This window comes from Lytechinus variegatus, chromosome 1 (assembly GCF_018143015.1).
Source record: "Lytechinus variegatus isolate NC3 chromosome 1, Lvar_3.0, whole genome shotgun sequence".
Lineage (NCBI taxonomy): Eukaryota > Metazoa > Echinodermata > Echinoidea > Temnopleuroida > Toxopneustidae > Lytechinus > Lytechinus variegatus.
The window spans coordinates 15,318,770-15,337,213 of NC_054740.1; the positions used below are offsets into that span (position 1 = coordinate 15,318,770).

The 18,444-nt window shown below is 35.9% G+C and overlaps 1 protein-coding gene across 1 annotated transcript in view; it reads right to left on the minus strand.

Annotated features, from left to right (window-relative positions):
• LOC121407078 overlaps positions 1 to 17,779 on the minus strand; it is a gene marked incomplete at its 5' end in the record, with an annotated part of 39,291 nt that extends 21,512 nt beyond the window's left edge. Inside the window, one exon of the mRNA XM_041598006.1 lies at positions 17,651 to 17,779. Coding sequence (XP_041453940.1) covers positions 17,651 to 17,779 — 129 coding nt within the window. The remainder of the gene's footprint in view (positions 1 to 17,650) is intronic.
• Between the last annotated feature and the right edge of the window lie 665 nt (positions 17,780 to 18,444).

Sequence of the window (18,444 nt, forward strand, 5' to 3'; positions counted from 1 at the left end):
GAGAGATTTGGTTAATTATCTAATTTGTAATCTTAATTTTTAGTACAAATGTTGTGTATCATTGCAACAAACATTTCTACCCATGATATTGTCATTTTGCCAAGCATATAAATACAGTGACAGGTATTTTGGGGGCAAAAATGTGAAATTAAATACTGTTAATTAATTAGTGTAATTAATATGCATACAATAATAGATAATTATTTGATTTTTGGTACAGATTTAATTACTGATGTTTAAAGATTATAACTGCAAAATACTAGGGTGATCCAACGTTGCATTAACTTTTGACACCATTTTATGTGCAGCAGGTCCAATTTGAGAAAAACGCATTTCAAAATTCACAATTACATTGACGTCTATGTAATAATTAGCTGTTAATTAGTCATTTTAAGGAAAAATAAAGATATTTGAGACTTAAAACTTTTTCATTATTTAGAGAATGGTAATAGCTATAACATATCAAAAAATAAAATTTTTGACCATTTTTCCCTGTTCGCGAAATTGGACCACCTTATGACATGCGACCCAAGTCCTTTAATACATTATTACCGATAACATCGAAACACTTGGTATTTTTCAATCTTTCGATAAAATCATATTCATTAAAATGTTTATAATCTCTAAAACGCCTGATGGTATGATCCTTTGTTTGTTTCTTAAAATTAACACATGTATATATCAAGTAATGGTCACTTAGTGAAATGTTTGCTACATCACACATGCTATGCTTATTTGGAATCGAACTCAGAATATGATCAATGCATTTTGATGACGTAAGAGTAACCCTTGTTGGTTTATCAACCAGTTGGGTGAGGAGAAATTAGTTTTCAATATTAGCAATAAGATTATTGGGTTGTAAATCATGCATATTTCTATCCTTGTTTGTCCGTCGATGCGACGAGGACCATCAAATCATCCTGGGGTTTGATCATTAGCTTGATGGGTCCGCAGATGGCTAGTCAGGCCAATCTGTGCCCTAAATAGTCTCTGGCAGTGTGGACAGGGAATATTGGCTGCTGCTACAGGGTTGGCAGTCCTTGCCTTCCTGGCCTGCCTGCGGGCTACGGCCACTATGGTCCTATTGGCCTCACATGTTACAGCACCCTTATGTACAGCTGTTCGCCATGCTCCTCTGTCTTGGGCTTTCTGTTCCCATGTGTCATGGTTGATGTTAAAAGACTTAAGTGATTCTTTTAGTGTGTCTTTAAATCGCTTCTTTGGGCCTCCATGAAAGCGTCTTCCTTCCTGGAGCTCGCCAAACAGAAGTTTCTTTGGCAGACGTTCGTCCGGCATACGAGCTACATGTCCTGCCCACCGGAGCTGAGACTGCATCAGGACGGTGTAAATGCTGGCAGGTTGGCACGAGTGAGGACCTCAGTGTCTGGTATCCTGTCTTGCCACTTGATGCCTAGAAGTTTTCTCAGACAGGTGGTGTGGAAATGGTTCAACTTCCTGGCATGGCGCCGATATACTGTCCATGTTTCACAGCCGTACAACAATGTGGTAAGAACCATGGCCCTGTACACCTTGATCTTGGTTGTTGCCGAGATTCATCTCCTGTTCCAAACGTTCTTGTAAAGTCTGCCGAAGGCAGCGCTTGCCTGAGCAAGTCTGACATTGACTTCATCGTCAATGACAACGTTTCTTGAGAGTGTGCTACATCACACATGCTATGCTTATTTGGAATCGAACTCAGAATATGATCAATGCATTTTGATGACGTAAGAGTAACCCTTGTTGGTTTATCAACCAGTTGGGTGAGGAGAAATTAGTTTTCAATATTAGCAATAAGATTATTGGGTTGTAAATCATTATTTCTATAATCAATATTTGTATCACCAAGGAGAATCAGTTCTTCATTCACGTTTCTTATTTTTTCTATTGTATCTAGTATTTTTTCTGAGTATATATACGTCGTCGGCATCAGGTGGCCTATATAGACAACCGACAATTAATTATTTATTATCCTTGTCAGGAGAAAATTCTATCCAAGTTGCTTCTAATGAGTTATCAATAAGATCACTCCTTAGAGTATACTCAATGTTACGGTTTATATACATGCAAACACCACCTCCTCTTCTCCCATCTGGTCTATCATGTCTTGTAAGGTCGTAACCTGGTACTGAGACAAGACTATTCGATATGGATCCTTTCAACCAAGTCTCACTTATGCACAATATGTCAAATTCAAGTGTCTGAAGCATAAAACGAATTTCTTCAATTTTATCTAATATACTTCTCACATTTAAATGACCAATCTTTAGTCCTTGATGTTTTTTTAAAGTTTGCAAACAAATATCATATTCATTGTTTGATTCAGTGTTAAGAGATGGGAGTTGATCCGAAGATATGGAAGAGAAGACCCTTGTTTGTACATCGGCTGAGTCATCATTGCCGAGATCTCAATACCTACTCTCCTGTGTAGGTTGAGAATTATAGTGGCAGAATTTTGATTTATGTCCGTATTGGTGACAGGAGTAACACTGTAATTTCTCATTATATCGGCAGTTTATTCTTTTGTGATTCCGTTCGCCACAGTTAAAACATCCGGTGTAATATGCAGTACCACTTTGGTCATAGCCTTCATCGCCCTTGTACCATGGATACCAAGATCTTCCCTCAGACGGGAACGTGTCTACTTCATGTATGTGATGTAAAGACTGAACGGATGGTGGCGCCGTAATACCAGGGGGCGTGGCTGGAGGTGTGTGCGAGGTTGTGGCTGGTCATAAGTTGGCGCTGTACTGTCGTGGGGGTGTGGTCGGGGGTGTGTTCGAAGGTCTGTCTGCGATGTAACTTGATTGTTGACGTGCAGGGATAGAGATTTAGTGAAGATTGTTATGCCACCATTATTGAGATGCAGGCCATCGTTGGTTAAATGGAATTTGCAGTCGATATTAGCATTGCTCATGAATCTCCATCCACGTTTAGTTGTCAGAGCTTCGATTCTTTGATTTGTTTCATTAATTCGTTCAATTTCATCTCTGTGAAAGCATCGCCTACTGATGATTGAACTGATTGTAATTGATGAAACAAGCGAACATTCTTTTAGGATTTCATCGCATAGCGTTTCAAGCTTAGTTGTAATAATTTCAGGTTGATCGGTTGATATGTTGTTGGTGCCAACATGAAGAATTACACCGTTGACAGAATGCTTGATGGCGAGTTGTTTTGTTCTCTCGAAGATGTCGTCAATTTTAGCTCCAGGTATTGTTTTACACAATACTCTCTTTGACTTGGAGAGTTTCTTTGGTTGAATGGGGCGTACCATCGATTCCCCAATGATGAGTATATCTGCTTTGAACTTGTCATCAGCATTTATTTGCTTATGTTTTTCTCGATAAGCTTCTATCTGTTTATCGAAGCTTAGTGATTCTTGCTGATTTGAGGTCTTTTTTGAAGTTGACAAAACCTCTGTTGTTGGATCATTAGGTGGGTTTAGTGTAATGTTCTTATCCGAGCTATTCAAAACTACCTCATCGATTGACTTAGTCAATGTTTGGAGTTGATTTCTTTGTGATTGCTCAATGACGTTCATTCTGCTTTCAATAGTGGTAAGACGATCAGGAATTGCTACGCAGTTTTCACACAAAGCACGGTCTTGGTTCTCATCTACTCTAGATCCGCACCAAATGCATTTTCCACTATTGTCAACGTCACTATTCAGGGGCGGATCCAGCCTTCGCCAATAGGGGGGGCCCGGAATTTTTTTTTCAGCCATATTTTCCCCGATCGGCCACTCGAATATGATATTTGCCGGGATTTTTGGTTTCTTTAAATGGGTAGTCCTAATAGTCACTTCTTAGCTTTATTCTTATGAATAAACATAAATAATACCATAATCCTTATTTATATAATGCGAGCGCGAAGCGCGAGCCATTTTTTTTTTGGGGGGGAATCTTATGTACTTTTTTCTAAAGTTTTGAACATTCGGGGCAATGTTTGTTATCCTGAAAAAAGATGTGTATGCAAGTGAATAATTATTACGAACGTGAAGCACGAGCAGAAATTAACTGATGGAAAAGGTACTGTTAAAGGACTTGCTTGCAGTTAGCCATGATGAAGACGCTACATATTTTTAAAATTCAAATAATGCGAGCGCGAAGCGCGAGCTGAAATTTTTTGACATTTTTACCTAAGGAATGGAAATTCTAAGCACTTTTTTGTAACTTAACAGAATAGGTATATAATTAAACGATTGGTGCGAGCGCGAAGCGTGAGCAAAAAATTTCGAGATTTAGACCTACTGAACGAGACACTCTATTCAAGTTTTGTAAATCATGAAAAGGATGAGGAAGTGGGGATCTTCCTTACATTATTAATGCGAGCGCAGAGCGCGAGCGGAAAATTTTTATATATTTTTTATTATATAATTTTTTGAGCTGATCGAAAACGTACCTGTTATGGACTGTTTGAACTTAGCCATGAAAGACGTTACATATTTCAACATTCAAATATTGCGAGCGCGAAGCGCGAGCTGAAAATTTTTGACATTTCAACCTGAATAATGGAAATTTTAAGCACTTTTTGTAATCGTGGAAAGGATAAGACAAAAACTTAACATTACTGATGCAAGAACGAAGCGCGAGCGGAAAAATTCTGGACACTCTATTCATGTTTTGTAAATCATGAAAAGGTTAAGTTATTGGAAATTTTCATACATTAATAATGCGAGCAAAAAGCGCGAGCAGACAATTTTTTTAAATTGTGATCTAAAACTTGATAATTATTTAAATGGAGAACAAGCTGCGTATCTGAATAAACGTGTGCTTCAGATTTCGACCTAGAATTTGGGTATTTTAAATACCTTTTTCATGAAAATCAATAAAGCGAGTGCAAAGCGCGAGCTAAAAATATATGATATTCCGATCTGAAAAGGGGTCACTTTAAGCTCTGTATTGCAATCACTTTGTGGAAAAATTGTGAGGTGAAAAAGGATCACAGTTAAAACAGAGCTGATATTTTTCATTATTGTTACTTCGAGTTTATGACATAGGACCGGGATATTCTATAAGGACATTATGTCATCATAAGAAAATGATGAATATCTTCCTAAGCATGACAGCGCGAAATCTATCAGCATTATGGCCTGAAAACTGGACATTTAAAGCACTTTTGTAATATGCATAAGATGCAGGAGTTTAATATCTATCAATGCGAGCGCAAATCGCGAGCAGAAATTTATGATTAATTGTCATCAAATGGTGATTTTAAGTAGTTTGTTTTAGAATTAATATTGAGATATACATAACTCACTAATCAAAATGCGAGCGTGCAGCGCTAGCTGATACGTTTTGAAAATCTGACCTAAATAGGGATACTTTGAGAACTTTATGACATACAGGAAAATAATAGGTACCTGACAAATCAAATTTTGCGAGCGCGCAGCCAAAGCAGAAATTGTTCATATTCAGACCATAAAACAGAATTTTTACACTTTTAAAAAATCAATTTGTAAATAAAACAGAATAATGAAAGTTAAATTTCCCAGCTGAAATATGTTTTGTATATTGACTTCAAAATTTGATATTTTAAGGTCCATATTGAGCAAGATATCACCTAAAAGGCAATGCGAGCGCGAAGCGCGAGCGAAAAATTTATATCCCAACATGAAAGATTTTGTTTAAAATTTTTTTCAAAGTCTTCCCCTCATCGTATTTTATTCACTCATCTTCCTCCTCTTATGCTTGTATACCTTCTTTTCTCCTCTCTTTTCCCTTCTTTCTTTTTTCCTTTCTTTTCCCCTTTTTTTCTTTGTTTTTGCTCCGCCAATAGGGGGGGCCCGGGCCCCTCGGGCCCCCCCCTGGATCCGCCTATGCTATTAAACGTTGACGTCACACCTTCAGTATAAGAGTGGGACTTTGTTCTTCGGCGTCGTTCATTCCGACAAAATCGAGAAAATGGCGTTCAGCGTCTTCTTCGCTCTCGTGCGTATCTGGCCAATTCTCTGAAGCATTAATAAGGCAGAAGTGTTTACATATATCCTCATTCAAATGAAGAAATATTGATGATAATTTAATTGACAGAAAGCTTTGTCTTTCGAGACCCTTACTGTCTTTTTCATACGAGTTGATTAGATGATGAATAGCTGATTTTAAGCTTTTGTTAGTGACATATTTAGGAAGTTTATACCGAAAATTGGCTCCTCCCGGAATGCCTTGACATGTATTAGTTTTTAAGAGAACCATGATTCATGCTACATGTACATCGGCTACATCTAGAATGTGACGTATTATATTACACAATCAGTATATCTCTCACCAATTATCAGGTTCACAGTATACAATCATGTAGAAGCATGACGTGCGTAAACAGTTATGCAGGTGACGTACAAATAGTACATGTGGGACTTATGTCCGGTGTATCCTCCAAAACAAAACAATCTGCACACTTAATTTGTAGCAAGTTAGGCACTTTTCCGAAATGGTATTCACATGAAAACAGCAAATCATCAATTCACTCCAAAAATATTAGTGTCAGATAAAGAACAAAATTCAAAATCAGGCGGTTTGATGCAAGTAATCAGTCATTTCAGGAGATTCAGATACACTTCGGTGTAGATTTTGTCACAACAATTACAGGTTTCTGATGATTATAATACGTAGGTCAATTTTTTTTATTAGCACCATTCTAAATGATTTTTTTTTTCAAACAGATTCTTTACAACTCCTTCACAAGGGATTTTAGGATTCTAATACCAAGAAAAAAATGTAATTGTCAGAGTTCCAAGTGTTTTTATGCTGTATATTTGATTTTGTTATTAAAGCCAAGTAAACAGCAAAATTTCTTGTCTGGTAACGCCTGATAAGGACAAAGATAGATAAATTGTTCGCTCACTTGTCTCCCTCGCTACATTTCATAAATATTGCCCCCATACGCCATAGCTATAAATACATACGCTGTGCACTGCCGCCTCTAAGTCGCCGAATCCACGAAGTGGCACAACGTCCCCAAATCACGTGAAATGACAATTTTGAGTTTCTTTCAGTTTAAGTATTCTCTCGCTATGGTCTATCATTCACCGAAATTTAGAACCAAATTCTCTCTAATTAATGAGATAATTAAAGTTTTAATTAAGGTTTGTGCATTCTTCATTCTGTTAAACGTCACAATCATATAGCAACGGGCAGTTGAAAATGTGATAATCTTTATTCGCGTATATCTCGAAAAGTGATGACGCGCATCAACTGTCGCGTACGCCACGTACTTCGTGGATTCGGTGACGTGACGCTGATTCCATGAAGTGGCACAACGTCCCAAAATCACATGAAAAGTCACTTTTAAGCATCATTCTGTTTTAGAATTCAATTTTAAGTATCTTTCAGATTTAGTATTCTACTGAAATTTAGAACCACAATCTCTGTAATTAATTAGATAAGTGAAAAAACGACACTATTCTCTAAATCCTATGTAAAATAATCCAAGAAATGGCACGCACGTGCGCACCGTTTCTACGTACGCTGATGTAATATTTTCCACAAAACGACAGACTCTTGTCATGTTAGTGTTTGAATCACTGCTATGTCAAGATTGATTGTTCATTTGATAAAATTTTAACATGGGAAGCAGGAGTAGATACCTGGCTCTTGGTATGTGCATTTGTCATTCTGTTAAACTTCGCAATCATATAGCAACGGGCAATTGAAAATATAAAAACCTTTAATCGCGTTTATCACGGTTGCGTTTGCCACTTCGTGGATTCGAGGTGATTCATCAAGCCACTGTTGACCGATGAGGGAGGCCGATAATGGTCCGAGAGACCAACAGTCCACGGGGCGAGGATTATCATCGGTCTACATTCTTCATAACCATTTTTTTTGTTGATAAGATCCATCATTGTAATTTTCTCATGATTATTTAATTATATTCCTCTGAAGTTTTTTTAATTATTTTATAAAAATAAATTAGCATCGTTACATACATATTTACAAGGTTGGAATGATTAAAAGTATGCTTGAATTCTGCCATCTGGAAGCAAAGTTCCCGGAACGCCGAAGGCGCCCGCACTCGTCGAAAACTCAATCGGAACACTCCGAAAGCTTTCATAAGGAAATATCAGGTTGCGATTTGGCTTGATTTGGCTTGATGACGTAAGCCACTTTCCCGACTGCGGTTTTTGGGCGAGTTCTAGCCTAAATATTTCTTCAAAGCCTAAAAAAAATGGGCGTGATTTGATGACGTCAGTGGTTTGTATAAGCGACTTATAAGCCTTTGACTTTTTATAAACCATTATTCTTTGTGCGATTTTTTGGCGATTTATAATGCAAATAATAGCTTGTCTCCCACAAACCAGGGACTTTAGATGTAGCGAAAAAACATGAACGAGCAGGTATGCACATGCGTGAGATGTGTATTGACCTTTTTGTTGTGCACATGCACCAATCCGTTCACGGCTACATTCACCCCAACTAAAACTAGTTTTGGGTTTCGCAACCATCAAAGAGAAGTGAGAAATGAAAGTAATCTCGTGTGTTTGTAAGTAAAATGATTTCTTTTTTATTATTACAAATTTTTAAATATAATCATTATGGTCACGCTGTCGCACAAACATTACAAAATCAACGGCGATTTCGTGGTTTAGGTCCCCACTCGCTGGCAACTGTACCGGTACATCTCTATGCTACTAGCAAATAAATATTCGCGGAAAAGGCAACCATGGCATCGGGACATTGACTTCAACCATGCCCGGTGATCCGGCAGGGAAGTACAGCTGTATGCCGTTAGAGAAAAAATTGGCATGCAGATTTATTTTTTTTAATATTACAAATAAAATTGAAATTAAAGAAGATAATCGGAACACTCCAAAAGCTTTCATAAGGAAATTACTAGTTGCGAATTGGGCTTGTTAATGACATTTGTCGGCAATTATAAGCGGTGTAGTGTGATTTTTTGGCGATTTATAATTAAATTAGCCCAAATAATATTTCTTTAAAGCATTATATTAGGCGTGATTTGATGATGTCAGTGACTATTTATAAGCCACTTTGTTCATAAACCATTATTCTTTGTGTGATTTTTGGGGGATAAATAACGGCTTGTCTTTGACTTTTTGCGTTTTGGGGAGATTTTTACCACAAACGAACAACTTGGTCTTGAAAACCATCGACAGAGTTCGGTTGTGTTACATTCAACAGTACAGACAGGCATCAAAGAGAAGTGAGAAATGAAAGTAATCTGGTGTGTTTGTAAGTAAACTGATTTTTTTTTTTATAAATTTGTAAATAAATGTAAACGCTGTCGCACAAACATTACAAAATCAACGGCGATTTCGTACTCGCTGGCACCTGTACATCTCTATGCTAGCAAAGAAATATTCGGGGGAAAAGCAACCATGGCATCGGGACACTGACTTCAACCATGCCCGGTGATCCACCGGGGAAGTACACCTTTATGCCGCGCCGTTAGCGCGTTTCCGTTTTACACCCTGGCGAAGGCATTTTCCGGAAAAGTAGCCAAAAAGCGACTAGTGAAGAGTCTACGTCTACGTTTGTTTACATTATCAGCTGGGCGCGCGATCCAAAGTCCGCACCGAAGTTATCCGCAGCTGAGCTTATACTTTCCAGGTTCAATACGAATGTTTGCCTTGATCATTTGCCTTGCCGATTTGCTGATGTCTGTCTTTCTCTCTATCTGTCTATATATCTATCTCTCAATTTCTATCTCTATCTATCTATGTAACTGCAGTATCTATCTATCTAATAATCTTCTCTGTCTCTCTCATTCTTTATCTAACATCTATCTATCTCAAATTCTCTATCTCTCTCTATCTATCCATCCATCTGTCTGTCTTTCTCTATTTCTCTCTCTCTACCTACCTATGTAACTACAGTATCTATCTGTTAATTTGTCGCTCTACTCTCTCATTCTTGATCTATCTGACATCTATCTATCTCTCAAATTCTCTATCTATCTCTCTATCCATCTATCTATCCATCTGTCTGTCTTTCTCTTATTCTCTCTTTCTATTTATCTATCTATTTTTTAACTTATCTATCTGTTAATATTCTTTGTCTCTTTCCCTCTTTATCTATCTAACATCTATCTATCTCTCATCTATCTATCTCTATCTATCCATCTGTCTGTCTTTCTCTTATTCTCTCTTTCTATTTATCTATCTATTTTTTAACTTATCTATCTGTTAATATTCTTTGTCTCTCTCCCTCTTTATCTATCTAACATCTATCTATCTCTCATCTATCTCTATCTATCCGTCTGTCTGTCTGTCTTTCTCTATTTCTCTTTCTATCTATCTATCTATCTATCTATCTATCTGTTAATTTGTCTATATTCTCTGGCTTTCATTCTTTATCTTTCTATCTAACATCTATCTATCTGTCTCTCAAATTCTCTATCTCTCTCCTTCTCTAGCATCTGTCTGTCTTTTCTCTCTTTCTCTTTGTCCGTCCATATTTCTATCTACAACATCTCTCTCTCTCTCTCTCTCTCTATCTACCCTTCTCTCTCTCTTTCGCTCTCTCCCCCTCTCCCTCTATATATCGACCTCTCTGTCTCTCCCCCTCTCTCTATCTATCCATCCATCTCTCCCTCTTTCTCTCTCTTTCTATCTATCCACCTCTCTCTCTCTTTCTCTATTTCTATCTATCTGTCTATCTTGTCTCTATTTATCAGTCTTCTATTTCTATCTTTCGGCAGCTTCTAAGTGAATCAATCCATCAAACTTAAATTTGTCTTTCCATTATAAGTATCTGTTTATTTTGATTTTGTCTGTCATTCTTCATTTAGTTAATAATTTTTTTTAGAAAAAAAACTATCATAAACAAGCGACTGCAAAAGCATGTTCGGATTTCACTCCTGACTGCCGCTCTCTCTGTACATGAAGCGCCGAGGAACTCTGTGCTCTGATCAGTAACTGTGCAAATTGCATGCGGTGGTGGCCTGTGTCGCACGCTGCATGCAACCCAGCGACGTGTGTAGACTCTTCACTAGTCGCTTTTTGGCTTCTTTTCCGGAAAATGCCTTCGCCAGGGTGTAAAACGGAAACGCGCGCCGTGCCAGGAAAAATTGGCATGCAGATTTTTTTTTTTAATATTAAAAATAAAATTTGAATAAAATAAGAATAATGTAAAAACTTATCACTTAGACATACCCCAAATAGTTGCGAAGTTATGTCAATAATATATTCAGAATTTATTGAAGAAATTTTATATGTCCTTTACGCTTTAAAAGGCTTTATAAAAATAATATTCATCGATGTAATGTAACTATTGGCATGAATGACACTCCGAAATCTCCATCATTTCAAATCATGCACATGAATGTTCGGATCTCCTTGTCTGTAGTGCTTAGTGTCTGTGCCATCGATAGACCACCTCCATCGGCAAACACCGATCCGGGCATTCCAGGGCAAGCAAATAATTTTTTGTTCTTGAATTTGCACATTGAAGTCAATAGGTGAGAGGTTGCATTGCCCTTATAGTCCAGTAGACGGTCTCATAGGCCATGTACAAGACCTGGAAAAGTTGTTAAGTACAAGGTTTTTTGTTGATTCGTGTTCTAGATGGGTATTGAAGTAAATTCAGCTTGGTTGCCACCTTGGCAACCTTGAGCAATTTTTTTAATTAGCATAATTAGCATAATCATCTAATTAGCATATGTACGATATGTAATATACTACTTCTCTTAAACCAGAAAGACTAAAAACATAAATAATATCATTTTTCTAAGAGGTCCTGTGACGTTGAATCCATGCACAACAATATTTTAAATATCTAAGTTATGCAATTATCGTAATCAGCCTAATTAGCATAATGAGCTAATTAGCATAAGTGTAATACACTGTATATGTGTATTTGTGGATGTCTATCCAGAAAATTCCCAATACGTAAATAATGCAACCCTTTTATGGTTTTCTGTGGCGAGGGATTCATTTATGACTTTATTTTTCCATTTTAACCAATGCAGTCGCTGTAATTAGCATAATCAACCTAATGCACTAATTAACATATATATATAGAGAGAGAGAGAGAGAGAGGTTTATTTGTCAAAGTACTACAACAGTCAGAAAACATAAATAATAGAGCGATCCTATGGTATTATTCTATGAGGAATTCTTTTATGAAATTATTTTTCCCGTTTAACAAATGTCACTGTTTTAATTAGCGTAATTAGCATAATGCTCTGATTAACTTATTAGTAATATTTTACATATTAATATATATTCCTTTTGCCATTTTATATCAAGAATGCCTGAACACATGGATAGTACAGCTATCCTATGATTTCCTATGACTTGGAATTCACTTATGACATTATATTTACCTTTTTACCAATGTAATTTTCGTAATTAGCATAATGCGCTTATAAACATATATGTGCAATATATAAATATAAATATATATATATATATATATATATTATATAAATAGTGTACAATCTGTTGTACAATATACTGGATTATATGTACGACAAATATAAAATTATCCCGAGTGCAGGTTTATTTCACCGAGGCCGAAGGCCGAGGTGAAATAGGCTTGCACGAGGGATAATTTTATATTTGGAGTTCATATAGTCCAGTAATTGTATGATAGAACGTTCACTATTTATTATAGTAAATAGATCCCTCAATCTAAGCCCCCCATCATGGATTTTGCCATCCAAAAATCGAAAGTTATATTGTACATATGTACAATATAACTTTTTGAAGGGAGGTCACGTGGTACAAATCCAGCCAATCACAGCTCGTATTTTACTACCACTATTTACTATATATATATATATATATATATATATATATATATATATACCCTTTTCCAAAGGGTAGATAGCTCTGGGGAACCTTGATTTAAGCTACGCCTACCATTGTTCTCTTCATCCATTTCTTACAATATATATATATATATATATATATATATATATATATATATATATATATATATAATATTGAGAAAGCCTGAAAACAAACAATTACAGCTATCCAATGGTTTTCTATGATGAAGAATTCTTTTGTGACATTATTTTCCCAGTTTAACAAATGTTATTGTGTAATTAGTGCAATCAGTATACTGCGCTAATTAACAATATATATATATATATATATATATATAAATATTTCTTTGTCATTTTATATTTTAAAATGCCTGAAAACATGAATAATACAGCTATTTCACAGTTTTCTATGACAAAGAATTAATATGATATTGTATTTAACTTTAAACAATGTTAATGGTGTAATTAGCTTAATTGGCATAATGAGCTAATCAAAGTGGAACGCCTCTGGCAGTCTCGCCTGCATTACGCGATTTTATACAGCAGCAGTTTTGACTTTGAAAACAGATATTGCATAATATATTCACGTAAGAACAATTCATAAGATGTCCATTGATCCAAAATGGCCTTAGACCATGATCAAGTGACTTACATGTGTGCAAAACAATCCTTCATCCTTGATTACCCATCTGTTTATGTTTCATGAACTAGATCCATAAACTTTCTAAGATATGATGCCAAGTTAAAAATACCCCTAACATGGCCAAAGTTCATTGACCTTATATTACCTTTGATATTGGTCATTTGACCTGACATGCGCACAGGATATACAGGGATAGGTCTACATGGTTGCATTTATGTCCAAGTTTCATGAACTACATCTGGATCCATAAACTTTTAAAGTTATGACTATTCCACAAATACCCCCAACATGGCCAAAGTTCATTGACGCTAAGTGACCTTTGACCTTGGTCATGTGACCTGAAACTCAAACAGAAGTATTACTTGATTACCCTTATATGTTTAAGTTTCGTGAACTAGGTCCATACATTTTCTAGGTTATGACGACATTTCAAAAACTTATCCTTGGTTAAGATTTTGATATGTATTCCCCCAACAAGATCTTAGTTCATTGGCCGTAAATGACCATTGACCTCAGTCATGCGACCTGAAACTGAGGCAAGATGTTCAGTAATACTTGATTAATTTTATGTCCCAGTTTCATGAACTAGGTTCATATACTTTCTAAGTTATGATGACATTGACATTGCTTGGTTTATATGATATCAATGTTGACGACGCTGCCGTCGCCGCCGCCGTCGGAAAAGCGGCGCCTATAGTTTCGCTCTGCTATGCAGGCGAGACAATCCAGTGACAACGAAATATATGTATTGCACCTGTATTTTAATTACCACTAACCATAGGATAGCTGTATTTTTCATGTTTTCAGGCACACTCGATATAAACTAACATATGAAAAAAAAATGAAAATCCATAATTTATTGTTCTTAATAGACATGAAATGAAATACTCCGAAGATTTGCTTTGCCCAATTGATCGTGGGCCCGGCAGCCGCTGAGCAGGGCCAGATCGACGAGGCTCTATCCCTTTAATCGTTGAACGTCAAACAGGGTAGCAGCAACTCCCATCTTTTAACGTCTTTTGGTCTGACGCGACCGGGGTTTGAACCCTCGACCTCCCGATTGTGAGACGGACGCTCAACCAACTGAGCCAACACACCGGTCATAGGAATATATACTTGATATATTGCACATAGATGTTAATTAGTGCATTGGGCCAGTAATTCTAATTGAGGCATTGACATTGGTTAAAATGGAAAATTACTGTCATAAATGAATTCATCAACATAGAAAACATTAGAAGAGCTGTATTATATATGTTTTCAGGCTGATGTAGACAGTACTTTGACACAGAAATCTATTTATTGCAAATATATATTAATTAGCGCATTATGCTAATTAAGCTAATTATAACAATAACATTGTTTAAAGGAAAAAGATGATGTCACAAAAGAATTCCTCATCATCGAAAAACTATAGGATTGCTGTATTATTTACATGTATGTTGTCGGGAATTCTCACTCAGTATAAAATGACAAAGGAATATATCTATTGCACATATATGTTAATTAGCGCATTATGCTAATTATACCAATTACGACAATTACATTGGTTAAAAAGGGGAAAAATAATGTCAGAAATTAATTCCTCGTCATAGAAAACCATGGGATAGCTGTATTATTCATGTATTCGGGCATTTTCGTTATAAAATGACAAAGGAATATATGTAATGCACATATATGTTAATTAGCGCATTATGCTAATTATACTAATTACGACAATTACATTGGCAAAAAGAGGAAAAAATAACGTCAGAAATTAATTCCTCGTGATAGAAAACCATGGGATAGCTGTTTTATTTATGTGTTTGGCATTTTCGATATAAAATGACAAAGGAAAGTATATATTGCACATGTATAATGGTAATTAGCGCATTATGCTGATTATGCTAATTACGACAATTACATTGGTAAGACAATGTAAGAAGGGAAAAATAATGTCATAAATGAATTCCTCGCCATATAAAACAAGCATAGGGTACCTGTATTAATCATGTTTTCGGACATTCTCGATATGAAATGACAAAGAAATATATATTTTTATATGTATTACACATACATGTATATGTGTTAATTAGTGCATTATGCTAATTATGTTAATTACAGCAATTACATTGGTTAAAATTGAAAAATAATGTCATAAATGAATTCCTCGCTATAGAAAACCCTAAAAGGGATGCATTATCTACATATTGGGCATTTTTTTTGGATCATCCTCAAATACGTATATATTACACTTATGCTAATTAGCTCATTATGCTAATTAGGCTGATTACGATAATTGCATAACTTAAATATTTAAATTATTGCTATAAATCGATTCCTCGTCACAGGACCTCTTAGTAAAATGACATTATTTGTGTTTTTAATCTTTCTAGTTTAAGAGAAGTAGCATATTACCTATTGTAATATGCTAATTAGATGATTATGCTAATTAGGCTAATTAAAAAAATTGCTCAAGGTTGCCAAGGTGGCAACCAAGCTGAATTTACTTCAATACCCATCTAGAACGCAAATCAACAAAAAAACCTTGTACTTAACAACTTTTCCAGGTATGAAAAATATCTACTGGACTATTAGGTAATGCATCCTCTCACCTCCAAACAACCAGGAACATAGTCATCCCCTGATATTGCTAGAAAGTGAAAGGTCATGATATATCTTTTGTGGAGATAAGTTTAATATAATCACATTTTTGATGTTCGAATGTCTCTGTAAAATGGAGATCTTAATTTTGTGGGTTACAAATTTATCTCTATTTACTCATTATTGGTGTACACTGATCTTCAGAATTTAAATTAATAAGCTTTCATATTTTGTTTACGCTACACTCACTTTTATGCTAACACCTTTCTGCCGGGAACATTTACCTATAAAGTTAAAGCCTCTCTGCAGGGCAATTGACGAACTGTACACGTGCTTATTCAGTTTTCTTACACAACATAAAAATGACACCATCTACGAACAAGACAAAACACCAGATTTCTCATTGGCATTTGATTATATTAAACTTATCTCCACAAGAGATTTATTATGACTTTTCACTTTCTAGCAATATCACGATGGAACTTCACTAATGCAATTCAACTGTCTATACCTTTGGCCCAATAATTATTCTCAGGAAATTTCAGTCATTTCAATGCCCATTCATCTCAAAATTATTGTGTCACAATAAGAACCAAGACACAAACTAATGTGGTGGACTCAAAGCACTATATCGGAAACTTCAAAGCATATCTTAATATCAGTCCACCAATCTACTCTCTGCTATACCAATACCCAAACTAAAATGTAGTTGCAGTGAACACTGAAAACTAAAATTAATCAAGTTATTATCGATTATTATGATTTTTTATTTGATACAATAATGAATTTGAATTATTTTCAATTATGATTTCTTATTAGTATTAATATTGATACAATTCTTTAAATTGAGACCTTATCCTGTTTTAACATGATTTCATATCGATGTATAAAACCTCTTTCTTTTTCCTTCACTTCCTTATCTTACTTTGAAATGAATGTTACTATTTGTTTTTTTCTCGTTCTGATGTATCACTTTTAGTATTATTTAATTTTCAATTTTCCTGTATATGATAATTCCTAATTATTAAAATTTCCTTTTGATGTAAGTAGTTCTCTCTTAATGCAGGGCCAGTATGTTTCTGTTTGTGGTAACTCCCGTAGGAACTCGGCAGGACAGCATTTTCTGCTGGTAAACGTGCCAAGCTGGTATACCAATTACCTTGGAAACATTTTACGTCTAGGTTAATCAGTCATAGAGGCTGACGTAATAGACGACAGATATCACTCTTGGGCCTTTTTATCAAAGTGGAGACAATGGCAGAGTTGGGATTCGAACTCACAACCTTGCGATTATGAGTCCAATGCTCTAACCACTGGACCACACGACCCGACAGCAGCCTGCGAGCTGATTAATGTTATATCCTGTTGAAAAGTTTTGATAAATAAATCAAAAAGTAAATATATAAATAAAAATTGTTACTTTGTCATCGTATCAATATTGTACCGCTTCACAAACTTTTATAATCACACTGAACCGCTAAGTCAGTTGCACATGTGGGACAGTTTTATAATTATTGCTTTGAAAATACCCAACACCGGGATGAAATATTATGCTCATTTTGCGATTTTCTCAGCAATTACACTATTTCTTCCAGAATTCTTACGCACATTTTCATGATTTTTTTGTTACTTTATACATACAGACACTTGATTGGTCATAACTCATTTGGAAATTGTTACCAGACAAGCATTTACCTTACAGGTTTTAACGATGTTTGTATCTTCGATCGCAGATAAGTGCCAGCATCTATTTGGCAGTATGGGCCTACCTGTTGGCTTTATTGGTTGCAGAAGTCGAAAGAACTGGACTATCAGGTAACTCGTTCATATCCGATGATCCATCTCATTGGGTCAATCCAGCTGCCGGTGTAGCGGCGGATTTGGTTCTACCGGCGGATACCGTATCCGCCGGCAGATATCGTTTTTAATCGGAACTATATCCGCCGAGTTTTACGCGGCTTGATGTTTGCAGATTTAGTTCCTCGGTGGATTTAGTTCTAACGTTTAATATTGATTTGGATAGACAACCTCGGCAGCGCGCGCATGCGCGGCTCTGGCAATGTCGATCGCAATGCCCATGAGGGGCGTGGGGGATTTCATCCGCCTTTAGTGAATTCTTATTCAGGGGCGGATCCATACAGCTTTTGACTAAGGGCTCGATGGGGATGAGAATTAATAGGATAAATAATGTCTCGATATTTCATGTATTACATAGACCTGGCACATGCGCCAAAACTACGCTATTTATAATTATAAGATTTTGATGAAATTTTCATTGTTTTGTGAATTTTTATACTATTTTCAGTCCGCAGTATGAATCGATCTCTTAAGATGTGGTTTTTCACACCATGTTTAGTGTCATGTGTTTGCCAGACTGTTTGGCGAAAATTTACACCCCATACAGGCCTATAGGTTTTTTAAACTACAAATGTTTAGAAAAGAATCCCAAGTTAAAACATTTCAAAATAAATGATGCAAATTAGTGTATG